The sequence below is a fragment of the Aptenodytes patagonicus genome, chromosome 2 (genome assembly GCF_965638725.1).
Source record: "Aptenodytes patagonicus chromosome 2, bAptPat1.pri.cur, whole genome shotgun sequence".
In the NCBI taxonomy this organism is placed as follows: Eukaryota; Metazoa; Chordata; class Aves; order Sphenisciformes; family Spheniscidae; genus Aptenodytes; species Aptenodytes patagonicus.
Genome location: NC_134950.1, coordinates 43,488,568 through 43,514,293, shown reverse-complemented (window position 1 = coordinate 43,514,293; position 25,726 = coordinate 43,488,568). Strand labels below are relative to the sequence as shown.

At 39.3% G+C, this 25,726-nt stretch overlaps 1 protein-coding gene across 1 annotated transcript; it reads right to left on the bottom strand.

Annotated features, from left to right (window-relative positions):
- Window positions 1-851: 851 nt before the first annotated feature.
- On the bottom strand, window positions 852-24,729 carry LOC143157384 (kinesin-like protein KIF20A). The gene is made up of 18 exons (XM_076332212.1): window positions 24,598-24,729; window positions 23,387-23,461; window positions 20,467-20,586; window positions 19,433-19,571; window positions 19,150-19,334; window positions 15,569-15,665; window positions 14,903-15,100; window positions 14,710-14,821; window positions 12,929-13,000; window positions 10,733-10,879; window positions 9,952-10,117; window positions 8,433-8,603; window positions 7,629-7,768; window positions 6,219-6,384; window positions 4,453-4,570; window positions 4,303-4,370; window positions 2,499-2,618; window positions 852-1,255 (listed from the first exon to the last, which is right to left on the bottom strand). Exons 1-18 carry the CDS (start codon window positions 24,727-24,729, stop codon window positions 980-982), a joined length of 2,502 nt encoding a protein of 833 aa, XP_076188327.1. The 3' UTR covers window positions 852-979.
- Between the last annotated feature and the right edge of the window lie 997 nt (window positions 24,730-25,726).

Genomic DNA, 25,726 nt, shown 5'->3' with positions numbered 1-25,726 from the left:
TACAGGGACTGATCGGTCCCATTTACTTACGAGTTCTGCCTTGTTCTGAAGCAATCCTCCAGCACTTACAGGCGTGGTACTTCCACAGTAGTTAGAAAAAACTCTCACCCTCACCGACTGAAATGGCTCTAAGAAAGCTATTTCAAATTTTACCACGCTCCAGTCTTCCTTCCTTGAGTTACTAATTAAGGTAAGTAATATAATCAGGGCTATGTTTCTTTCAACTTAAGATCATCATATGTCAATCACTATGATCATTTGGCCTCTAAGTTTATCATCTTTCCTTAACTTGATTTCACCGATTTTTTTCACCTTTATAAAATAAACAGTCAGAGCTTAATTTAGCAATGGAAAAATTTTATTAGAGTTTTCAAATTTTAATGCATATTCTTAGTGGAAATTCAAATGATACTAAAACAAGTTCCTTTACAAAGCCAAGTTAGCTGAAAAATAGCAAGGAGCCAGACAGAACCTCATTTTGTTTCCTCTTATGAGGCCTTATGTTTAGCAATTTGCTCAGTTCGGTCTCAAGATGGCACTTTCCAGATCAAAGCCAGAACATTAACTGAAGAACCAAGCTATTTTAACTAGTTGAGATTAAGCTTACAAGCCATCTAATTTCTAGGAATCAACAATGAAAATGAAATACTTAATTTTAAAAGGTAACAAGGGCAGCAGATGAAGAACACCCCACTTTGCAGGAATCACACATTTATCAATACAGAAGACCATGATAGCAGTTACTCAAGAATTAAGATTTTATACAATCACATCCCTATATCAACAGTAAAAGCACAAGTTTAGGTCTATACTTACATAGCTCTAAATTCAACCCTGATTCAATTTTAAAAGTTCTGTATTAAACATTTTTCTGTTAGTTAACATGACAGTGAAGATGGTATCTAGAGTGAGAAAAAGCTACCAACAGTTTAAGATTGATAAAGAAGCCCAGTAATTGCACACTTTGATTAATCAAATATTATTCTTTTGCTTTATGAGCCAACAGTACTTGTTTTCTCGAAGAGGATGAAGCATCTTCATACTTCCCCCAGCCTTTACCAAGAGGTGTACTAGCAGTGGTTGCTACTGTGGATTTCAGGTTAGCCAACAAACCTCTCCTGGGTTTTTGTTGTTTTGGCTCCTCTGCAGAGAAATGCTTTTTCCGTTCGTCAAGTTCTTTTTGCAGGGAAGACACTGTTTCTTCAAGCTCAAGAACACGTTTAGCCCAGTTCTGAAGACTATTCATTTCTCGATCCTATGAGGATAAGGCTGTGTGAGGTATGTGAACACTCCAAAGTCTTTTTCATGTAGTTAATTTTCTGTTTCACATTATTTTACTATACCTGTAAACACCCCTGTTATTACTATGCCAAACAGCTATTCAGTACCCATTTCTTCTGAATTACTGCTATGTAATTTAGAGAACAGCAAACTACAGGGTCATCATCAGATCGAGTTAGAAACTAAGTCTGCCTGAAGAAGCTGAAGCTAAAATCCTTAGCCACACTATGCAAAGAATTGCTGTTCTAGGAACCAAATAAGGCAGCTTTCCTGTCTTAAGCTGCAATTACTGAAAGCAAAACTGGTCAAATCAAAACTCTTATCATAGTCGTAAGTCTACTAACCAGGACTGAATAAATCCTTTGAGTGGGCAGAATATGGTCTTAAAGATGCTCTCTAATCCTTGTGGTTAACAAAAAAGTCACCTTCCTATGTCTTAGAAACAATTCAGAACCAAAAGTTCAAGATGAATAATTTTCAGTCTCAGACTTAGACTAAAAAGCATGAGGAAGGTAATTTAATGTTCAAAGAAAAACATCACTAAGCAGTCTATCTGCCTTGCTTCATTTGCAGATTACAAATGAGGCATAGATGCAAAGTGTCAAGAGTTCAAAATTTGCATTTTTTTATTTAGGAATCTAGTTGATGTCTGAGGTCAGATGCTGTCAACTTTATGAAGTCCCTGCTTTTGAAGGAAAGATTCTTCTATTTCAGTATTAAGTAGTTTACCTGCCCATCTCTCTTACCCAGCGTGGCCACCTCTGCAGGAGTGCCAGTATAGCTTTAAAGCCATAGATCCTTAGGTCTTGTTGCACCAACATTTGTGAAGTGAAAACTTGCTTGCCCTCCGCAAAACACTTCATGACTAGAGTTCTGAGTAGTATTTTCTTTGCTTGACAATACTTTGTGGCATCTTTAGATTAGCAAGAGTTGTCAGCACAAAGTTACCCTATTGACCAAGTCTATCATTTAAACTGAAAAATGAGTCTTGTCTTACAAGATACAAAGTGAAACACAAGGGCTCTGAGCTCGTAATTCAGGAAGTTAGGGACAGAAAAAAAGAAAGCAAAAAAACCAACTTAATTAAAAACATTATGGTAACATCAAAAGAAATTAATAAGACTGAACTATGTTTTTACATGTACAAAGATGCAGAAATATCCAGTACAACTATAGATACAAGCCATATTAAAGTTGCTTTTAAATTGTTGACAAACCTTGAGCATGATTGTATGCTTCAGTTGACTGTTCTCTTCTGCCATTTTTCTATAGCCTTCATTAGCTTCTAGCAGGGTTTCATTTAATTTCTGTATTTTAAACTTCAGAGATTTTATAAGCTGAAAATAAAGCCCATACGCACTGAAGTTCAAGACAGCATGTTTTACATGGACTTTGTTTATGACTAGAACTCATACAGACACCATAAGCATTTCTGATTAATACTGAACAGTGCAAACTGCAAGATCAAAGCAATGAAGACAAAGCCTGTTTCTCTCAACCTTTTGTGTCCCAACCCATCATTTCTGGTGATAAAATACAGCTGGAGCATTCAAGGGCTATTGTGCTGAAGCTACTAGCTTTACACAGACCTGTCAATCAAAGAACTGCAGCACAGACTAAGCTACTTCTGGAACAGTCTGCTCCTTTTCAGTAAGGGTAGTTAAAAGAATGCTCTCGTCTCATTAACACTATTCATATAATGAATGGGAGCACAGTTACAACACAAGACCTCACCTTTCTGATGGGAATATTGACAGACCAAGTCCTGAGAGGGAAAAGAAACTCTGAACCAGCAAAATTAATGTTATATCATTAGATATTTTCCCTCCAACCTTGCAGAAGTAAATTAGATTGCCAAAAAAATCCCCTTTGCCCATGTTTAATGGCTGAATGGGAGGGAAGAAAAAAAAATAGTGAATTACTCATCATACATGCACAGATACGTGAGGCAAAGCAGCAGAAGGGCACTGATAGAACCAACTGCTTTAAACTGCTCTCACTTCTGTTATTGCCAGGCAGCAGTCCCATCATTCTAACACTTTCTAGCCACACAAGATAATCAATACTGTATCCCCATATCAAGCAAAAAAGCCAAACTTTCTTTCTAGCATCAAAATTCAAAATTGACATAGAAAATGGAAAGTTATGTAGAGCTCTCAAGAAGAGGAGTGGAAAACAAATGCCAGGGCCATAACACGAGACATTAAACTTGGTAAGGAAAAAGTTATTTCTGAAGTACTCTTTCTCAATAGAAAGGGATTTAAGTTCACTTTCCATTCACATGGTTTATTAGAACCACCTGGAACTATTTCTCCAACCCCTACTCCTACTTGTTATTAGTGAAAGGAGCAAGGCTTGTTTCTCCCCTCCTCCCCATCCTCTTTAAACATGCGAAACTAACTGTAGCCTTACAAGAAGTTCATTCAAGGTATAGACTAAAAATGCATACCAAAGAATAATTAATACTTGTTTTCCATAACACAGCCTGAAGCTCATAATTTCCACCTCTATATGCTATTCAGAACATGGGGATCTTGTTTGTTTGAAGAACAGAGACATCCTTTACTTAAGTTTAAGGGGATAGTGGAGTTCAGCACTTACAGAAAGGACTGGTTTAAGGCACTGTTTTGGCTCTAGATCTAAACTGTTACCAAATTCTGTATCTGTTCCCCTGTGCATGAGCAGGCAGCATTTCAGGAAGGAAAGCACTGAGGCCATGGCAGCAGTGTTTACAACAAATTCCAATACAAGGCTATATATTTCCCCCTACTTCCAACTCACATCATGTTCACCATGTGACTCTTTATAGTAGCAGATGCCTTTACAAACTGGAGTAAAGCCAGAACACAGCCAATTTCTGGCAAAAGTCATCCACAACTGGGCAAAGGCTTTTTTGTAAACTTGATGCCAATTTGCAGGAATCTTCATGCTTTTGTCTACAGTGCAGATCTTTAAGCACTGAACCGTGCCAGAGTTTAGGACTGTTATCCCCAGATTTGTTAAAGACTAAGCAAGAGCTACCTCTTCTTTCTCTTTGCATTGCTTCTGCAATCCTTCATTGGCTCTCCTCATCATCTTGTTCATACGATCTATAGGCAAAAGAAAAGTTCGCTTGTTTACACACAATACCAAAAGTAAATTGAACTTTGAATCTCCAGATTAGATTCCTACCTAGTTCCATGTTATTTTCAGTAGTCAGTATATCTGAATTCTCACTTCCCAGAGCCAACAGCCTCCCTGACTGTTCATCAAGTTGCCTTTCCAATTGCAGTATTTTACTCTCTCTATCCTGAAAAAAGAAGGGCACATGGTAGAATTTGTCTAAATTTCTGCTTAACCTGATGCAGTACCGCACGTCCTTCAATTATACTGCACATGTATATGCAGTTTTAAAATCATTGCAGGTGGAAGTTGTGATGACTATAGTTGAGAAATCACAGTAAGGAGTAACACTCAGATCACGAGACCGTCTAGGAAGAAGTTATTTTACACAGGAGTCAACTCTTCCAGTCTGAAGATTTCCAAACTGTATTAAAAGTAACCATACGGCAGAAAGGTAACTTTAGTGCATCTGTGTTAAACACTGTTGCCAGTTAGCTTGCTAAATAAGGAAGAACATATTTCATAGAACTAAGTTTTAATCTCAATCTCTTTTTCAGTACCTGTCAGATTGCTAGGGTGGTATTTCAGAGTGAGAAATCAAACAAGCGTCACCATCAAGAAGAGTTATTCATCTAATTCTGGTTCTCTGAAGCTGCCTGCTCAGATTTCATGTTGTGCTCTCCTTTGTCAATTAAGAATTGTACATCTTAGGAATTTCATCAGTTTCTTATCTCACTTGCTATTAAGACCATCTTGTTCTTTGAATCTTCCCTTATGCAGCCTTGTGGCCAGCATAAGAGGTAGCTATAAATACAGAGAGCACTATTAAAACCCTTTTCCTCCACCCCAACATGATGTATAGCTAGGGCTTAAGTGAAGATAAAAACAGAATCTAAGTGGGGGAAAAAAAGACAAGTGTGAAGGAGCTGGAAAAACAGAGCATGTTACACAATAGTGTTGCTTGTCAGCACCTGAATGGAGAGCTGTAAAAGCAGAAAGGTTTACATATCACAATCTACAACAGAAACCCAGTTCCCTCATGTCTTGAAAGGCACCTGCCTACCAGTGGAGTGAGATGTCTTATCAGTTCCTGGACAGAAGAGTGCAGTGAGAAAGCACCTTTGGTGTACACCACAGTTGTTCTATTCTTCCACTACAGACCTTCTGAAAAGACTGAGACCTACAGGTCTCATCTGTTGCCTGGATGCACTTAGCTACCTATGCAAAGGCTAGAGGTAAAGACTGATAGAGTTGCACATGGCTAACGTGGCTCAGTTACAAAAGGAATAGCAACTTACTGACGCCAAGTCTGAATAGTTCTAGGTATAAGTACATTCAGGAGATTAAGTTCTCTCCTGCATAAAATTTGATTTCTCATCACAGTTTCTTATCCCACAATCCTCCCTCTAGACTTTCAGAGCAGAGATCCATTATAATTAAAATAGCTACCCTGTACTAAATTCCCCACCAGCCCTTTCAGACTAGCTTTTTACTCTATACCCTACAATCTCAAGGATCTCTACAAAGCCAGACTGCTGTCTTCACCATCCCTCTAAGCATTCCAATCGTTGTACTACAGAGATAAAGATGACTTGGATTTGATTGAACTGTGCCCTCAAAGATCAGGAAGTTTAGGTATACGCTACAGGTAGTGTTAGACATGAGACATCTCTATCCTTACGGTTAGCATTGGACACCAGAACAGCTAGGCTGAACTGCTAGTTATTTTGACTGTTCAGTGTTACATTTAGGATTCCTAAATGATCCTGTTAAGGAAAAGCAAAATTTACAGTTAAAAGGCTAGCACACATTTTTTGACAGCAGTCAAGTCATACCTCAACTTTCTCTTGTTCAGCTAGAAATTCTTCTATGGGAACATAATGGTCTTCAATTTGTTCCATTGCACACACATATGCATGTTTCTTGATGGCCTCTTTATACATTTCAAATTTGCTCTCCAGTTTTTCTTCATAACTGTCTTTCATATCCTCCAAGCGGTTGCTGAGGAGAACATATTAGTTTTATTTAATATATTAGCATTCCACCTATTACAATTTGACTACATGTGTTCAACTGGCAATATCAAAGTTATTAATTAATCATAAATTGTGAAGTTAAGAGACCAAGAAGTACTTTCCTCCTTTTTATTCTGAATGATCCTACAGACTCGCACCAAGGCATAACTTCTACTTGGCATATACCAAGAATAGTGCTATAGAAGAACACATACTTAAGATCTGTCAAACAAAAGTCTTATTAAAAAAAAAAATCCACCAACACGTAGTGATAGATACTACTACACCCAATTAGACCTGATATTTGAAGCATATTTCTGGGGGGTGTCTTTCACATTGTTGGATGGTTGTTGGGTTTTTTTCCCTGTTAAAGATATATGCCAAATTCACTTTGCCTTATTATTTCAATACATTACACATTACTCTTGTCACAATTTAAAAAAAATGCCCCAGCAGTGACCCAGAACATCACCTCAAAAGAGAAAAAGCATCACTGCTGTTTCATGTGTTTGGTCAAAGTTACCCATACCCAAAGTTAAAATCCGTGCAGGTGTTAAACCATAGTGTGTCCAACTGGCACCTTAACTTGGGGTTAGTCTCTGTTAGCAATTCAAATAGCAGGAAACTGATTTCAAGAAGAGAAGACTTAAGAGGAAGCGAATACAGCTTGAGCAATCTGGACACACTTGAAAAAAATTCCCAAATTAGTAACATCAGTGCAGGCAGCCACAGTAATTTATAAGATAGTAAGCTGACAAAGGTTCATAAGTCATCCAGGAGCAAGAATCCAGAAGGAGAGCTGAAAGAGATACAATTCAAACTACCTTAAGCACATGCATGCATAATTAACACGAGCAAGTGCAAGTTTTGGAACAATCACAAGCCTCAGTGGGATACCTGTAGCAGTCTTCCACATCTGCTAAATACTAATATGGAGTCAGGACAATCTCCAGTAATTACAAATTAAACAGAGAAAAGTTCAACAGAAAGCAGCATTACTTTTTCATTGTACACGGAAGAGGCTGATCTATACAAGTTTATTTTAATGTTTCTTCTTCCCTTTTCATCAGAAGCTTTGAAACTGTCCAGCCCTAACTTCTCTAAATAACATGAGTATACATCTTGCATATACATATATATGTATACACATACATATGTGTATATGTATAATGTATGCATTTATATATGTGGAATCCTTTCCGTCTTGAAGAAGACTGCAATATGACTTGCCTCCAGGCTTCCTCTGTTTCCAACAGCTGTCGGAACATTGCTTCTGCCATCTCTCTACGTATCTTCACCTCCAGAAGGAGTTTACTTTGCCTTTCTGCCACTAGCTTCTCCTTTAGGTTCTCTGTAGTTTTCAAGAGATCCTAAATTTAACATATTTCAGTTCAGAAAACAAGCTAGAACACATATTGACATGCATGTCAAATGAAATATTGATACAGACAGCTATCCACACAGGGCATTTCTACAAGGCTATATTTTCAGGGGGGCTGCACCAAGGGTTAAGTATTTTCAAACATGAATTTCTACTGCAAAGACAACCTTTCTCCATCTTGATGGTTTCTGCTATCAATCGTTTACTACCGTTTTGGCATTTCAATATTAATTTGTACAACCATTTAGCATAAAGCCTACTTGATTTTTTACAGTTTATTGCTATTAGATTGTACAGCTTTATTTTTAAAATGCTGCATCTTAACTTCTGTCTGCTGTTCCCAGAAGAGCACAAATGACTAAATAATGCTGGTTTAAACACACATACTGCTTCCTTACTCTTCTCGTTGAGCAATCAGTTGAATTCCAAATTTAGCACTTGACCTAACTAGAAAGCCGCAGGCAGCCTTCCACAACTACACTTGTTCCCTCAGAACTAGACCACTTTAAGTTTAGGTCTGCCTGACACTGAGCAGAAGCTTACAGTTCTCATTTGATACAGCTTCCAGCACATCTCTTATGGTAAAAGATTCTAACATTAGAACCAATAGCAATGTCTTTCTTGGGTACCATTTTGAGTAGATGTGTATCTACCTCATGACTCAGAATGGTGATGTCCACTTCCTCTTCTGCGGAGGTATCAGTACTGTCAGCAAAGTCATCTACAGATGTGTTAGCGTCAAAGTGCATGATAGGTTTGCTGTTGCCTCCAACTAGCTTGGGTGGAAAATAACCAAAACTTTTGGGTAGGATTGTCTGGACTACCTGGAAAATCCAGAGTTGAACACACTGATTTATCAATGCTGTCAATATTGCAGGTATCAGAATACTAGGAAGAAGTGGCATGAATGCATTGTTGTATTTACACTCTATTTAATGATTACAAGAACATTAACAAAATTTTACATGTCTTAGCAGACAAAACCATCTATCAATACGAATATAAGACTTCGGTACTCTAACAAAATGAAAATGGGAAAGATTATCTACTAACAAACTTAGTATGCTTGTCTAGAAAGGTGTTTTCTCCCCCCTTAAAATATAAGGTTTTGGTGTAGTTTCCTGGAAAGTTAATAGAAAGCAGCAAATCCCTAAAACATTTGCTCCTTCCTGAAATACTGTGACCAGGATTCAGCAATTCATGCTAGTTACGTAAGGATTTTAAGTATGTATGTCATAGGACAACATATCAGAGAAGCTTGTCTCCTCAGTGCATGCTCTTATCTTATGATGAAAGTTGCAGCCAAACAGAATTAGGAAAATCTTTCTCTCTGAGATCATATTAAATATGCCATTACAGTCTCGGAACATGTCAGAACTAATCCATGGTTCCAGACTAGATATGGACTTTATTTCTGCCATGAAACACAGTACAGCCTACCATCCCACTTCCTGCAAGAAGCAGCTTCCAGGGAAGCTGACTGAACTTAAAACCAAATATCAACCCCAAGTACTGAATTTAATGGGAGGCTGACAAGCACAGCTAGCAGAAAGCATGAAAGCATGTAGATTTAGCAGAGGCGTTTTTGCCTTCAAAGGAAAGCAGCACACTACCTTCAAGCGTTAACTTACAGAAAAGTCTTCCCTTTTTGTTTGTTATTAATTACTTGCACTTAGCCAAATAGCAGCAATGCAGGCACAAGAGATCTCGTTCAGATTACAAAAAAAAAGAGGCTACTTCTGTTACTATCACCACTAGTTGTCCAAGAAGTTTTAAATAATTGTCATCTTGTGCAACAGATGCTTAACTGCACACAGGTTAAACAATTCATCAAAAGCTTGAATCGAAATCTTGCATTTGCTTAGATATATGGTATAACCCGTCATATCTGAAAGTGCCCTGACTTTTTTTTTTTTTTTTTTTTTTTACACACAGAATGTCTGTGGTGTAGAACTGAACAAGCCACAGATAGCTGCAGCAATCTTAACTTCTTACCACAAATAGCTTTGAGGATGGGCAACACTACTGTAAGCCTTTTAGAGGGAAGCCACATGCAGAAGAGTACGATGCATCAAAAGTCCTAATCACACGCAAGTTCATACAACCTGATCATTTCACAAACCAATAGCAACAAAGAATGCAGAATAGCAGAGAAAGTAGATGCACTCTTACCTGTTTGGCTATAGCTGAAAATTTCATTACATGTAGTGTTTCATCATATGTGGAAGCATGCTGATTAATGTTTACAATCATACAAGCTTTGCCTTTTCCACAAAAGAATGGCTGAAACAGACGAGTCAATTTGCTCTCTCTGAATGGAATATAGCTTGGCTTCATCCTCGTGGAGAAAAGAATAACAAAATTGTGAAACAAAACTTGTAAAATTGTGTGATACTGCAGCTTAGCTTAATTGTGTTTCTCTTTCAGGAAACAGATCCAGCAGGATGCTCATATTTAAGCCTAAGCTATTCCACATCAAAGAGCAAGGTCTTTCCTGGCTCTCATAAGATCTCCAACAAATTGAAGTATTTAAAAGTAAAATTAGTATAGTGTCTGCATCACAGTTCCCTAGTGTTACAAAGCAGATACTGTAACAAGCCAAAAGCTAGGTACAGGACATCTGTCGGCTGTCTGATGAATCTACATGTATAATTTGGAGGTGGAAGGGAAGAGGACAAAACAGGAGCTCTGTACACAAAGTGTATTGCTCATACGCAGACACTAAAAAAAGCTTGGTAGTTTGCTGCTAATTGCCCTTTTTTACTCTCCACGAACAGTTTTAGAGAAAGAATGTTCGTTTCAGGTATTCCAGTGACATCTGTAGTAAAGAAGGCTTACAAGATTTTGTAGATTTCCATTTTCCTCTGATCACACGAACCCCTCGCAGAAACATAAAGGGATGCTTAGGTTTTCAACCCAAAACTCAGCGTGCTGTTTACAACTTGTCACTTACTTTGGATTTTGATTTTGCTTCAGTGCTGCAATGCATTTTCCAAGGATATGAAGAGAATTATTAATATTTCCTGCTTCTTTTAGTCTGTCTCCAAAGGCTTGTGTTTTATTACACCTCTCTGATCCAGCCAAGTCACAGAAAGACAACCTGGATGAAAGAATTATCCAGAACACACATATAAACTTGTTTCTAAGCAGTATGAAAATAGAACTACATGTCTTTTTATTTCTTTATGCAACTAAAGTGTAAATGAATGAGTCATTTCAGCCTACCTAGATCACAGAATAAGTTGCACTTTAATGTTGATGTTTTGTCCAGAAGGCACTACGCAAGGTATTTAGGGTAACAGCACTAACCTATCTATCTTCCCATTGTATTTAAAGACATTTGAACAAGATTGCTGCTCCTAAGACAGTCTATTCAGCACATTCAAAGTAGTCTGCTTGTAGCGTTCATTTAAAACTTTGTAGGCATTCTTACATAAAGAATTCAGTTTAGGAACCCAAATTTTGTAGTAATCCTAACGTGAGTACTTCCAGACAAGGTAAGAGGAATTTCTGAAACAGTTTTGCATAGCGGGGCTATACTACAGAAGCACTTTGACTGTCACCTTCACCAGTTCCAGCACCGAGAGGATTGCAGGATAGTAGTATGCTTCAATACACTGCAGTCTGCCTCTTTTGGACACAGAACCATTTGTTCACTACTGCAAATAAGAGGCCAGAAGTCCTTCCCAGATCACCTTAGAGCTCTTTGGCTATAGCAATTATGTGCTACTAAACTCAGGCCACTGAAGTGTCCCTCACAGTACAACAAGTTACAATCAGAGACAGTTATCCTGGATAATCAAGGAATTTCATCACTTTTACTTTATATTAAGGAAGCTCTTGAAATACAGGAAGCTCTGGAAGCTAGATAATTTATGTAATCCAACTATTACTTACTTATACATACATTTATTTACATAAAATAACACCTTTGTAAAATCATAGCCTTTCACACAGCTGAAATCAGTACATATTAATACTGCACATATTAATAAGGCACATATTTCAACTGTGTGAAAGGCTATGATCTTATGATCCTTATCCTTTTCAGTACAAGATGAAGAGTTTTTTTCTTCGTTAAGCAACATACAAACTCTGTCATTCATCTAACAGCTGCTGCAAGCTTTGCCAGGGGAATACACCAAGACAGGGAACAGCAAGGAACACAGACGCAGCCATTTCCTCAAGTTATCTTTCCTTAGAGTATTTATCACTGTAACATCTGACATTAAAAGGTGTTATCTCAGTGAGGTATAATTATTACCATCTCTGCTCAGCAGAAACAAGAGAGAAATCAGTAGGAGCTAGGACTGAACTAAAAACAGTTACAGGACTGTCCTCATTTTTCCATATCAAGCTAAATGGACAATTAATCGGGGGAAAAAAAAAAAACACGAAAAAGCTATCTAAATGGCTTGAAGCCAAAAGATTAGGCCACTTCCTCCAAATCACAAAAGAACAGAGAGGTGTAAGGACTTAACACTGCTCTCACTGGGTGCACCTACATTAGCATTTTAGATCAGGAGAACAGTTTTTAAGCAAATCACCTGATGACCCCCTCCTACTATAGATTATACCATGGAGCAGTCCCAGAGCATGTCACCTGCATTCTTTTTGGATGATAGACTTGAATTTGTGTTCCAGGAGCACATCAAATGTGGTGCCACAAACATTCAACCCATAAACTCTAGTCTGGTCCCAAAGTAGAAAGATACACTGGCATAGCTCGCACCTTGGGTCTTCAGCACTAACTGCTGCACTCCAACTTTAGAGACTGGCTTCTATCAGCCAGCCATTTGAATTCTGCTTACAGGAATATTTAGTGTGGTATTACCTAGTACTACTCTGACCCCGCCTCCCCATTATGTAAGACAATATACATATATTTCCCTCAATTTATGTACTACTGACAGAGTTTTAACAGGTTTCTTCAGCCAAACCTTAACAGAATAAGAGACAAGGAAACACTTCTATGCCAGTCCCTATCAGGTTTCCAGTCAGTTTTATGCAGCCAGTGGAGTTCTGATTTCCTTCTCAGCTCTCGGAGGATTTGTTTATTAAAAGAAAGTTCACCAGTTTAGCATGCTTACACCTTGTCAACTGTTCTAAAATATTTGCATTCTGGTAATCAGCTGAAGCATTCACTTACTCGGAAACTCCAAGAACACACGGCTGATGCTCATCAGTTAGCCTTAGTAGCCTGATTGAAAATATACTGTGACTGGAATGGAAAGAAGTCCTTTTTAATAACCACAATTATAAAAATTAAGCAGTCACTGAAGCAAAGTAAAATTTGTATGCTACAGAAAGTGCAGTGCTGAAGAAAGAACAAGAATTCATTCACTAATTTACATTAGTTACCTCCACAATGCATTCATTCAGTAGCAAAAAGCAGCAATAAAAGTTGCATTTTGTGACTTTCCATTTCTTTCAATACAGGAGAGGGAAAAATATCACATGAAGCCTACAAGCTGTCTTGGAGAATGAACAAGCCAGTTGACTTAAGTCTATTGATCAGAAGATGAGTACTCAGGTACTCACTGTATACAAACTTTAGACAGTATCTGAACTCAGTAAATCTGAAGAATTAACTTCTTAGAAATAAATAGGTGGTGGGGGAGGGGAATGTTAAGGTTTGACAGTCCTGTAATATTGCCTACTTCAACATACAGTTATCTTTTCAGTTTTGAAATTACTCTGTTTTCTAGAAAGGTTGAATTTGTAACACTTGAAAATCCAGTTATTGTGTTTTAGACATCAAGCTACAAAGTCAGTGGACATATGCTGTCTGAAACCAAAGAGAAAAATCCCAGAACCAGGAGTGCCCTGTCCCCAGTTTATCCAGTAAATCAGGAAGCACAGAAGACAAACTTCCTCGCATAGCTTTAAAGCAATGCTTCACTCCTCAGCACCAACCCACAATTTAAGAATGAAGTTTCTAAAAAAAAAAAAAAAAAAAGAAACAAAAAACCCCAACAAACACAAAACCAAACAAAAACCACAATGTAGAAACAAGCTAGGTGGAAGTCAGCATATTCTCTGGAACAAAAAGAGGACATTCTAGGCACAAAACTCTGCCAGAAAGCCACAGTTCTTTTCTGCACTATTTTAGGCTTGAGTGAAATTCAGGTGGAATCACAGCATGAAATTTAATGGCAGCTGTCTTTAGCTAATACAGAACAGCATATAACTCTTGCTTTTTAGAGAAAAGGCAGGCTTAGTAACACTACGATTATATTAGCTAAATATACAACATGGCCCTTCCACACTTAAAGGACAAATTAGTAAGATGGCATTAAAATCAAGCAAGAAGGGATTTTCAACAGAAAGTCTACAACCTTCTCTATTTATTTCCTCCCACTCCATCAAACCAGATTCTCCCTGATCCGTCTCCTAGAGCTGGGTAAGAGCTAGGGGCTTAATTCTTAAGATACCAAGTAAGCTCAGCTAGAACACAACAAGCCAAAAGCATCTAGATAATCTAGCAGCACTGAAAGGTATGGCATGACTCGCTCCTTCCTACATACCCTACTGACAGCCTCTGGGTTTCCAAGAATTATACTGCCGGTGATGAAGAATTAGCCAGCTTTTCCTTCAACATCCTCACACAGCCATTCCCACTCAGCACCATGAGTATTTGCTAAGATGTATATCCCTGTTGGCACTCAATAATGAATGTGATTTGATCTTTTTGGTTGTCCAAAGCCATGAACAGCAACCCAAGTCCAGCTACTATTAAAGTCATAGGGCCTCTCCTAGCTTTCTTCCAGAAAGAATTTCACAATAAAACCAAAATAGTCAAGGAAAGTCTTAAGCTATTATTGAAGAGTGGCTCATTTCAAACACATTCTAAAGTCTTCTCCTCCCTTCCCCTCCTCCCTCCCCTTAAAAGAAAAGAGACAGAGTATGCTTATAATCAGAGGAACAAACCTCCTACTTGATTGCTCATTCATTCTAGTACAAGCAAAGCTTCGGTTCTTGTTTCCTATTTTTAGTATTTTGCAGGCTTCTTCAGTGCTCTGAATGTTAATCCACTTTAAGTCTGTGAAAAGAGACCTTTTACATACACTTCTGATCAAAGAAATTCTGTGAAACTGCCAAGGTCATAAAACAGTATTATTACCTTTAATATAAGAATTTCCTCCTTGATCCTCACAAATTCTTAAGACTCTGCGCTTCTGAGTTTTTGATGTAGATAATACATTTAATAGGTCATACACGTATTCATTATAAATTTCACAAAAGGAAATCCACACAGACGCTTGTGTTCTTTGGTGTGTATTAGTCCTATATATGTCAAGTGGAACAAAGTTGTTCTCTGCTAACCCAAAACAGAGAAAGAGTTCAATGACCAAACAACTCATTGATAAGTTTTAACTGCAGTATATAGAACCTTCTAAAAGGAAGAGGCTTGTATATATTTGTGTTGTGCAATGAGATACACAGTACTGTATAACTGAGTTTACCCAAGAACATTCAAACTTCTCAGCAGTCCCCTATAACCAGAATATGCCCAAGTTCTAAGCTATTGCCCCCCTCTACCACAAGCTTCCAGCAGCTTATACATTAGCTTTGCAGAACTAAGCCTCCCTCTTTCCCCAAAAGGAGCAAAGCTATTAAAATATTTTTACTGTTACTTTCTCCTGAGTTGAGCCATTAAAATTTGGTTAAAATAAATTTACTTCGTAATATAGTACAGAGATTTTTTTTAATCCACAAATAATTACCCACTTATATTCCTAAATTTCTATTCTTTTTTTCCCCACGAAATTTTTCCACTTTATTTTACCTAGTGAGTCAGAAGGAAGACTTTTTGAAGTACAGTTGGAAGAAGCTGACTCCGCATCGCATATATTTGTAATAGTATTCGAGATGCTTTCTGTCTCCTTGAGAAAATAAGAGACCGTTACATCCACCTGAACAGACTATGAGAATAGCAGAAGTAAAAAGTGACAGTAATTCCAGTATTTAAGATTTAAATATTGCAGTAGCATTAAGTGTTAAGCCCCCCTTACTCTGGCTGCAAATGAAATGTTTTTAACAATACTGAACTAAAATCAATAAATGCTCTTTCCCTCACAAGAATTATTGCTCTCTGCTACTCCCAGCAACCTGTTTTGGAGGCCAACTGCTGCTAACATAGTAGACTTACTTTACAGTTCTGGGAGAACCAAGACCCTCTGTCAGACTGTGACAGCCCAGAATGCCTTTATGAAGTACTGGACAAATCTGAACAGTATTTCAGTCAACCAAAAGAACTGGAGAAGTAAGTTTCTTTCAGGGGCAGGTGGCAAGGTGGTAGGCAACAGAGAGACTAAAGCAGCAGAGATCCCTAGTTTGCTTGCTTGTTGCCAATCACTTTTGCAAATTGCAGGCTTCTGCCAGGTCTGTGAGAGTTTGAGTCAAAACTTACTTTAAGCCCTCAGACAGAGTGAAATGATAGCTTCATAAAGGACTTAAAGATCTGATAAACCAACAGTCTACATTGGTTTAATTCAGACTGAATTAAAAGGCCATTCAAAATCCTGTATAGATAACACAGTTTCTTTAAGTACACATATTTGCTGAATTTCTTTACATCAACAAAATTATTTAAAAACCTGCTAAGACTTGTCAAAGCATAGGCTTCAAATTACTGCTAGGAAAACTAGTGTAATGAGGTAGCAGCTCCCACTATTTAGAGATTCCAACATCTCCACGTACTACCTCCCTCTCTCCCCATATTTTATACACTGATATAAATTTTCATTAGGACATTCACCCTGATTTCCCAAAACCCAATCCTGATAGAGGGTCAGCCTACAGTAAAAGAGGGGAACCTCTTGAACCTTCTTTCAAAGAAGTAAACCTTAATGTTCTAGCTATTAGAATGCAGTGCTAAGTTTGTTATGGATTGTCTACTGATGCCTGTTACTCACTTGGTATATCCAAAATGGAATTTTTTTTACAAACAGGAAAGTATGATGCCATACTTTCAAATCTTCCATTTTAAAGATAAATAGCATATGATTTTGTTGTCATTTATTTTATAAATGACCATTTTGCAAAGACTGCACTGTCTATATGTTTATGTTGCTTGAGTAGTTACAAGTATAACCACAAGCATGGATTCTATTCATTCTGTTTGTGAAGTACAAAGCAGAATTCCAAAGCAGGGTAAGGGACTGACACCCATGGCACATCTATGCATGTCAAAAATGTAATGGAATGTAAAAAACCCAGTACCACAGTACTTGTGCACGTGGTAAGTTTTTGTAAAGGTACTCAGTTTTGTGGAAATGAATTAGCTATGTTGCTATACTGTTCTTCAAATCATAAGACCAAATACAGAAAAGAAAAGAACATGAAGATGACAGCCTGAAAACAAGTGGGAACAGGAACTGACATTGTTTGCCAGCGACAGAAGCTGACATTTAATAGCAAATATGAGGGCAGGTGGAAATAGGAATGCAAGTAAAGCAGCTTTTAATCCAGTAAAAACCAATATTTAATCCAGTGAATAGAACAAGTAATGGGAAGGAAAGAGAGGGTGAGAACCATGCCAAGCAAGAGCTTTTGCAGCAGTACTGTACAGAGAACATAAACAGCAGAACATTAAATACAAGGGTATTGCAGTAACTCAGAGCAGTTTAAACTGAGAGAATGAAAGGAACAGCAGGCTCTTTCTGCATATGTAAACTGAGCCTGGGAAAAGGGCCTACAGAAATCCATGTAAACCAAAACCAAGCCCACCAACCGTATCTGCTCTCAGATTACAAGCTTGAGTGAACATCCAAACAGTGATGCTATTCACAAGCTATCAAGAAGCACAGCTTGGGTACTGGGGATAGCTGAGCTATCACTATGGAAGCATTGTAACACATAAGCAAGGTCTTGTCATGTATTATTTTCTAGATGCATTTTTACATTTCCTTCCTGATGGTGGAGTCTTGCTTGCTTTTCACTGTAGTGCATCAGCATCTAAATCACCTACTGCAACATTCAGTAACTATAATAAAGTCAGACTGTGATTTAACAGAAAGGAGTATTTGTAAAGTATAGAGTTATCTTCAAAATAAGATATTTGACCTCCTGTTCTAGACCTTGAGTTCCTGCTTGTTCCTTCTTGCAAGCTTGTAGGTTCCATAAAGGTTTTTAAAAGTATTTACCTACTATCCTCCTGACCATCTCAATTTTTCTTTAAGACCCTCACCCCCTGCGCACACACACACAGTGCGAGTGAGCTTTTAAGACACTGTCAAAATAAATATGTAATCTTCAGCATCTTTTAGATTTTTCATCTGAGGTCTTTCCTCAAAAGTTAACTGGACTCAGACTAAAAGTTCAGTTTGCAGAGTTTAAATTAAGCAATAGAATTTAGAGTGGAACTTCACATATGAATTTGATTCATAGAAGGATATTCTTTCAGAGCTAACTGGAGTACTTTAACAACATTGGTATTAAAGACCACAGAAAAAAAGAAAACCCAGTCAATCATTACTTCCATACTTCCCAGAATTCATTCAGAGTTGCTTTGAATGATAATCCCCAAATGCAGTAGGCTCACAGTTCAGGTTAAAAATGTTCTGAACATGAGGGAAAAGCCAGACATCTTGTGACAATTTGCAACTGGGCTTAGTATAGAACAGTCACACACAAGGGTGCCCATTTTCTGGTGAGACCCATTTCTTACACTGGAAACAGAAATGACTAGATAATGAAAACAGGAGGCTGCCACAGTAAAGATTCCTCTATTCTACCTACAATCTTCAGAGACCAGAGTTAAAGATACATACAATCCTCTAAAGCAGGCTGGAATCCTTTTAGGAAATTCATTTTGTGGCATCTCACTTCACTTGCTGTATCAGAAAAGTTTCTTTATGAAGTTACATAAATCACGGGTTTACCAACTTTTTAATCTGCCTTAAGACTTGTCTTCCACCAAAAGGGACTATTCTGCATTCTTCGCTGCCCCTGCCATCAACTTTCCTGAGCTAGTACTGGAATTTGAGCAACTGCCCAGAGATCCAGCCTGGGAACCTGACCCAAGAGAAGATTCACTTAAGAAGCAGGTTTTAGATAGGTCAGCTCTCAGAGACTTTTCAAGGGCTAGTGTGACCACAGTGTCAGAACTGCTCCTCTACCGAAATCCAGGCTTTGCAATGTTTTTTGGTTTGAACTGTGTGCTGCCTGCTGCAGAAAGTTCTTCCAGTTTACCCTGAGCTCCAAAAACAGCCAGTTGCCTTATTCCAAGGTTCACCAAGTATCCATACAGTAGATTTAGATAAATCTTAAGAATCAATAGTGAAACAGGGATTTTAAAGATAGTCTGTTAGACAGGAAGTTTTTAAGAAGCTTCATTCAGTAACAAGGAAGTATTTGGTCACTGACCTCTTTCAGCGATGCAAGAATAGCAGTTTTTATGGCTTCTTCTTGCTTAACTTGTACATCTTCTAGTTTCTTAACATCGTTGCTCAAATATGGTTTGAAGTTCATCTTCAGGTAATGTCTTCCCCTTATGTGGTGAAAAATCACATCAAGTGAGCGAGGTAAAATACCAAAATCTTTTGAAGTCCCTTAAAAATAACAAAAGATTAAACGTAGACATTCATACAAACTTCTCATTGGATTTTGACTTGGTTGTTATATATGCTTTTTGGCAAACATTTTATACCTTGGATAGTGAATGTCTTGCCTGCATTTGTAACCCCATAAGTAAACACCAGTCCATTCACTCCATTAACATACGCTCTTACGACCTCTTTCATTGAGCCTTCAAAAAATTCGCTCTGAGTAGTTTCTGGTCCAAAGACCTTGGAGAAGGAGATGGGGGGGAAGAGAAAGGAAAAAAAAAAGGGGAGTGATAAATGGCACAAAGAAGTTTATTATATCAAAATATTAAGCATCAATTAATAGTGACTAGTTTTTCAGAACAAGCCAAGTAGGAGATACCAGCTTAGTTTTCTGTCTTGCCTGAACCCCTTCTGATTCAACATTTTCTGTTGGGTTCTCATAGGATGCCTGCTTAATTCTGAGAGGCACTCAGGCTTGCGCTTATTTTTGGTTATTTCCTACTCCTAAAATAAACTACTCAGAATACTACTAAGCACATACTATCTAGTGGATACTTTCAAGAGCTCTGCTAGTGATACACAACTTGCTCCTCACTCTGTACCAGTCACCCACAATTGATGAGAAGATCAGCATTACAATGGTCTAAATGACTCAATGCCTGGAGCTGTTTATGTTTTGACACTGTAAGAACAGAAGTTCTGGCAGAAGTTAACAGTTAAGAAACTGACTTCCAGTATAGAAGGTTTAAGCAGTTAGGCTGCTATTCTTTCAAAAGTAAGTCCCTTTAAATAGGTGAATTCCTGTAACACTTCCCAGATGAGGGCATCTGCAGGAACAGCAGAACCACTGTAAACTTGTGCCTACAAGAAGCTTCTGTGGAATCTAATCAAAGAAAACAACAGAGCTACCAAAGAAGCTTCCTTGTCTCATCTAATAGGCACCTCCATTGTAATACAGCTTTCCTGACAGCCTAACAGTAAATAATAAGCAGTCTTTTTTTTAAGGCAAGTACCACCACATGTAATTCAAAGAAGAAAAAAAATCACATTGCATGATATAGTAGAAAATTCAATTTTTATCATTACAGTGGGAAAAAACAAACTGTAACTAAAAATTAGAAAAAAGTTTGCCTACCTGAGAAAAGGTGAACCTGTGCACAGAATGACCAATCCCTCTTTCGCTGTTTTTCATTGCAGAAGACTCTTTGGGTACATTAAGAATTACTGTCTGGGGATCTTCAATAGTTACACAACCCTTAAAAAAATAAGACAAGGTAAACCAAAACACCACACAAAATTAGTTAGGAAGAAAGCTATCTGAAAAAAAAACACAAACCCCAAAAAACCCAACAGAAACCCTAGTGTTTTCATCTATTTACCAGAGCTACAAAGAGTTGCAAAATTCACATATAATCTCTCTTGAGGCATGTAAAAACTACAGAGATACCCACTTCACATGAAAGCCAGAGTGTAGACAAAGTTCAGATAATTGCCTTGAGTTTTCTAAGAGGTATACAATTTTTCTAGGATTCCTTCCAGCAACTTTTTTTTGGAAACACTTTCTAAACCCTGGTATTTTGTGATCGTGGCTTGCACAATCCTAGCTATGAAAACAAAGCTATATAAAAATCTACTGGTTTTGCACTTCAGTCACTTTCAGTGTGAAACAAGGTATGACCAGCATAAACAAAGTAGAATAATTTTGAAGCATTATCCTTCAACTGATAGATGGCGTTATCAGTAATGAAGAAAACTGAATTAGTTTCAAGTAACTTGATTGCTATTTCTCAATTAAGTAAAGGCAAGATGCAATTACCTAGCATTCACTAACTTGGTAAATGTAGAATGCAGTATCCCAGGAAAAATTCTTTTACACCAGACAGACTACCAAAAATACAAACTGAACTACCAGTATAGCTTAACAGTGTCTTGAGGCATCAGCCGCAGGGATTGATTGTAACTAAATCTGACTTTATGTTCAGAGGCTGCCCAGAGCTGGTAAGACCAATAAGCCATGTGTAGCATGTACATAGGAAGTACCGCTCTTCCTAGGACTCTCAATTAACAAGTCTGTTTATCAACTGGTATAGAAGCTCTAAGAAGCTGGATACTGAATTTAGACCAATCACTTGCTCACTGTGCCAGGCTCTAAACCCATATACTCTTTAATGTTCCTCCCACATTGCCAGGAACAGGAACGCAGGTCAGATGTACTAAATCCTAGAGAGCTACAGAAGAATCTCAACATCTGAAGCATGTGGCATCAGCTGCCACCGGCCTCATAGACGCTCCCGAGTAGAGGCCTTGAAGTAGTCAGATCTGCAGAGCTGGAATCCAGCTGGTAACATGCCACTCTCGTTGTCTCCCCCAGCTAACCCCACAGGTAAGTTAGCAGGAGTTGGACCGTTTCCGACACTACACACATCGTTTATCTCCAAAGAAAACAACTTCCTGCTCTCCCCTGGGTGACTCCAGAGAATCACTGGCAGTTGTATCAAGAGTACAGAATTTCATCCAGAGCTCTTAAGCTTTACTTGCATAAATCATTATCTCTATAAGCAACAACAGATCAGTTAACCTGTTGACTGTCTCTGTTTAAAGCATCAGTCTACAGCTATAAGAAATAGGGTTTAGGTTCTACTTTTTTCTTTTCTTGTTACATATTTGGAACAAAGATGATTTCCTGAAAATTATGCATAGCAGGGAAGAAAAAAGGACCTAAAAATTAAGTTAATCTCTCATTGATTATAGAGACAGGAAGGGGTTTTTTGGTTGGGTTTTTTTTTGTTTTGGTTTAGGTTTTTTTGTTTGTTTTTTTATTTGTTAACAAGCATCTTCCTCACAGATTCAGGTGATAGTTAAGAGAGTAGAAAACATTGAAGATGTTGAAGATCTTTCAAGCATTCATAGCTTTTGGAGGCTGAGGAAAAAGCCTTCACACCATGCAAAACAGGTTATACAGCTAATATGGCGGAAGATCACCAATTTCATCATGAACTACACGAAGGACTTTAAGAAAATCTAGTACAAACTTCAACACTTACTTTTTTCCCCTCCCTCCCTCCTTTTAGGAACAAGTAGTTTCACTAACAGTCAGGTAGTCAGAAATTTCCCATTCCAAAGAGGAATGAGAGAAACAACTCGTAAAACAATTTGATTTTGTAAATTAATTTACCCTTACAGCCAGCTCAGATTGCTGAATACCAAACTGGAAGCACTGTGGCAGTGCATACTAGTCAACAAGAACTGCCTAAGGAAAGGTGAATGGAAGTTGGGGGGGGGGGGGGGAGGGCGGGAGGGGCAGCGGGGAAATCCAAGTGAAAAAAATTCAAAGGTTCCAACTCTGGCAGATTAAATGCAAGAATACATTTTTAAAAAGCAAATCACAAGAAGCAAATCAGAACTAATATTAAATCCTTCTCCAAACAGGTCAGGAACAAGAGGTCCATCAGAGAGCCTGTAAGACCCTGCAAACATGAGGGCTGACAGATACGCTGCGGAGATTTTGTCCTCCAAGAACAGCTAAATGAATTCTTTGCATCAGTATTCACAATGGATGGGGGGGGAGTATCTCTGTGTGTTTGCATGTGCACACGTATGTGTGTGTAAAACACTGAAGCATCTGAATCTGACAGTATAAACTGTAGAGCTTATAGAAAAATTTGACAGGATTAGCGGCAAGTCACCAGGACGAGGTAGCAGACTATTCAGGCATTCTAAAGAAACTCAAGGGTCAGATACCCGAATTACTCCTAGAATTGCATAATCTCTTCCATGAAACTCTTTCATTTCTGAGCACTGTATAGAGTCAAGAGTGACACCAACTTCTAAATAATGTACCCAGTGGAATTTTGCAGAGCTACAGGTGTGCATGTCCGTACCATGCAAATTAGTAAAAATTGTGAGGAAAAAAAAAAAATAAATCACATTTATCCAGGTGTCCACTAATTCTATTTGGAAGCAGTACATGGCTTTTATAAAAGACAGTCCTGGCTTACAACACTAGGTGTTCTTTGGGGGAGAAGAAAAACTTGTTTCTTAATTCTCCAACTAACCTGAGATTCATGGCTTTCAAACTCTGCTATAGAAAAGGGCTTCACTCTCAAGAAGACTTTCAGAGGTTGATATGCCTATTCATCAAAAAAAAAAATACACAGTTATAATGGCCACTTTCTAAACGGAACACCCCCAAATCATATCAGCATACATCTCTGATGCAGTATTTCCTATTTTATCTTACTGCCTCACTTTCTCCTTCCTTGTGAAGCTAAGCTTTCATTTGCTTCTTTACCTCCTAAAGTCCTTAAGTAAACCCTTTTTTGTTGCCCCCGCCCCTTAGTGTTCTTTTATGACAAAGCCAAGATTTTGATTTTAAAAGAGCACACTATTGGAGGTGTAAACTGCACTGCTTCCACCTTCTGGTCTCCCTCTGTATTGAATTCAAGCTGTATTTTCTAACAGCTGCTCTGCAGTACTGCACTTCCATTTTGTACGGAGCATGTTCAGTTAATAGATTGACACATTCTTAGCCTCAAGAGACCACTTCATTACCACCATCCAGGCACTAGCCCCTCATCTTCCTCACAGTAACTGCCATGAAACAGTTCTCAGTTGCTCAGGTGGGCTTTTCCATCCCGTACCATTATACAAAGGTCTCCCCATCTAGGTGAAGCAGAAATAGCAGGGAGATTTTTAGAGGGATCCCAGCATTCCTTCCTTTCTCACAGAGCTTCAAAGACCCTACTTTGGCAACTTGTTCATTCAGCAGATGGATTTACCAGAGGTCTCCACAGCCCTCCCATGACCAGCACTCCACTAATCATACACATTTAAGTCACCTGAGGGAAGTCAATCAGGAAACCTACCATTCTAAAAAAGCAGAGATGGCTATACTATCTTCAAAAGTGTACTGCAGCACAGCATTATAGTTTTTTTATTTCCAAGCACCTCACAAGCTTTCAACAAGGATCTATAGCCTTTTTTTTAGCTTACTAAAAAGAATGGTACAGTCGCATTACATTCGAAGTGCAATTACTGAAGTCCTTTACTTCCTTCTCAAAAGCTTAGCACAACACATCACGTAGCATTGACCATCTGCATTTGCTACTGGCTATGATCTATTTGTGAACAACGAGAAGTAAGCAGAAGAATCAAACGCATCTTGGGGGCAGAGGAATACAGCAGGTCTTACCAAAGAAGTATTTGCCAGAATTAAAACTTAAAAAAAAAGTATAATCAGAAGACCTATTACAAAAACAGTCCACACCTCCTGCTCCTCTGTATTAGGCAGTACTGTTGACTCCATAGGTGAAGGTTTACCCGCTACGTTCAGAAAAGAAACTGATTCCAATGTATCAGATACTTCTGCAGAAACATAGTTTTTCCCCTCATCATCCATTGTTCTGTGCAAAGGAACTTGTAAGAAAGAAAAAAAAAAAAGTCCATCATTTTCTCACAGAACAGGCAAAAATGCAGAGGGAGCAAAACAGAGATCGGGGTAGCTTGTACATGAACAAGCACTTCTGAAGAAAATAAGGTCCTCTAAAGAAGTCTGGGAGTATGAAGGAACCTTCAAAAAACAACTGACATTCGGGTTATACTAAGAAACATGCAAGTGAAACCACACTAACCGCCTCTGTCGGGCATTACTCTCATCCACCTGCGAGCGCTGGGCCACAGCCTGTAAACCCCACCCCCGAAAGACTCAACGCTCCCCAGGCGTCAGGGACGCGGCCATCAGGCCCCGGCCCGCACTCCCCACGCTCAGCCCCGCGGCCACCGTGCCCAGCCTCAACGAACCGACAAACCGTCGGCTCAGACAAGGCCCCGTTCACACACAGGAAAAGGACGGCCTCGGCGGGCCGGGCAGGCACCGCCAGGCGGGCGCACCCCCCCTCAGCGCAAGGGCTGCCGCCCACCGGCGAAGGGGAGGCGGCACCCCCGCCCGGGCTGGGCGCTGGGCCCCGCGGCAGCCGCGCCGGGGAGCGGCCGGGGCACGGTGCAAGGCTTCGAGCCGCGCCCCGCCGGGCCAGCGCTCGCGCGGCACCAACCGCCGCTACCTTGCCGCGCGCGGGAACCCGCGAACCACCCCCGGGCGGGCGGCGGAGGGAGCATTTGGGCGGGAGAAGGCGGGGGCCGATTGGCCGAACGGGAGGGAGCGGGCGGGGGCGGAGCGGCGCTGACGGACAGCCCCGTGCGGGCACAGGCGCGGCTCCCTCCGCCCGGCAGGGGGCGCCGCCGCACAGCGCAAGGCAGCCGCGGCGCCGCCAGCCCCCGAGCCGCCGCCGCCGGCGGGGGGGGGGGACGGGACGGCCGGGGGGGGGGGGGGGGGAGCGTCTGCAGCGCGTGCTCGTGACGCAGATTTATTTATCGTTTCTAATAAGGAACGGGGCAAG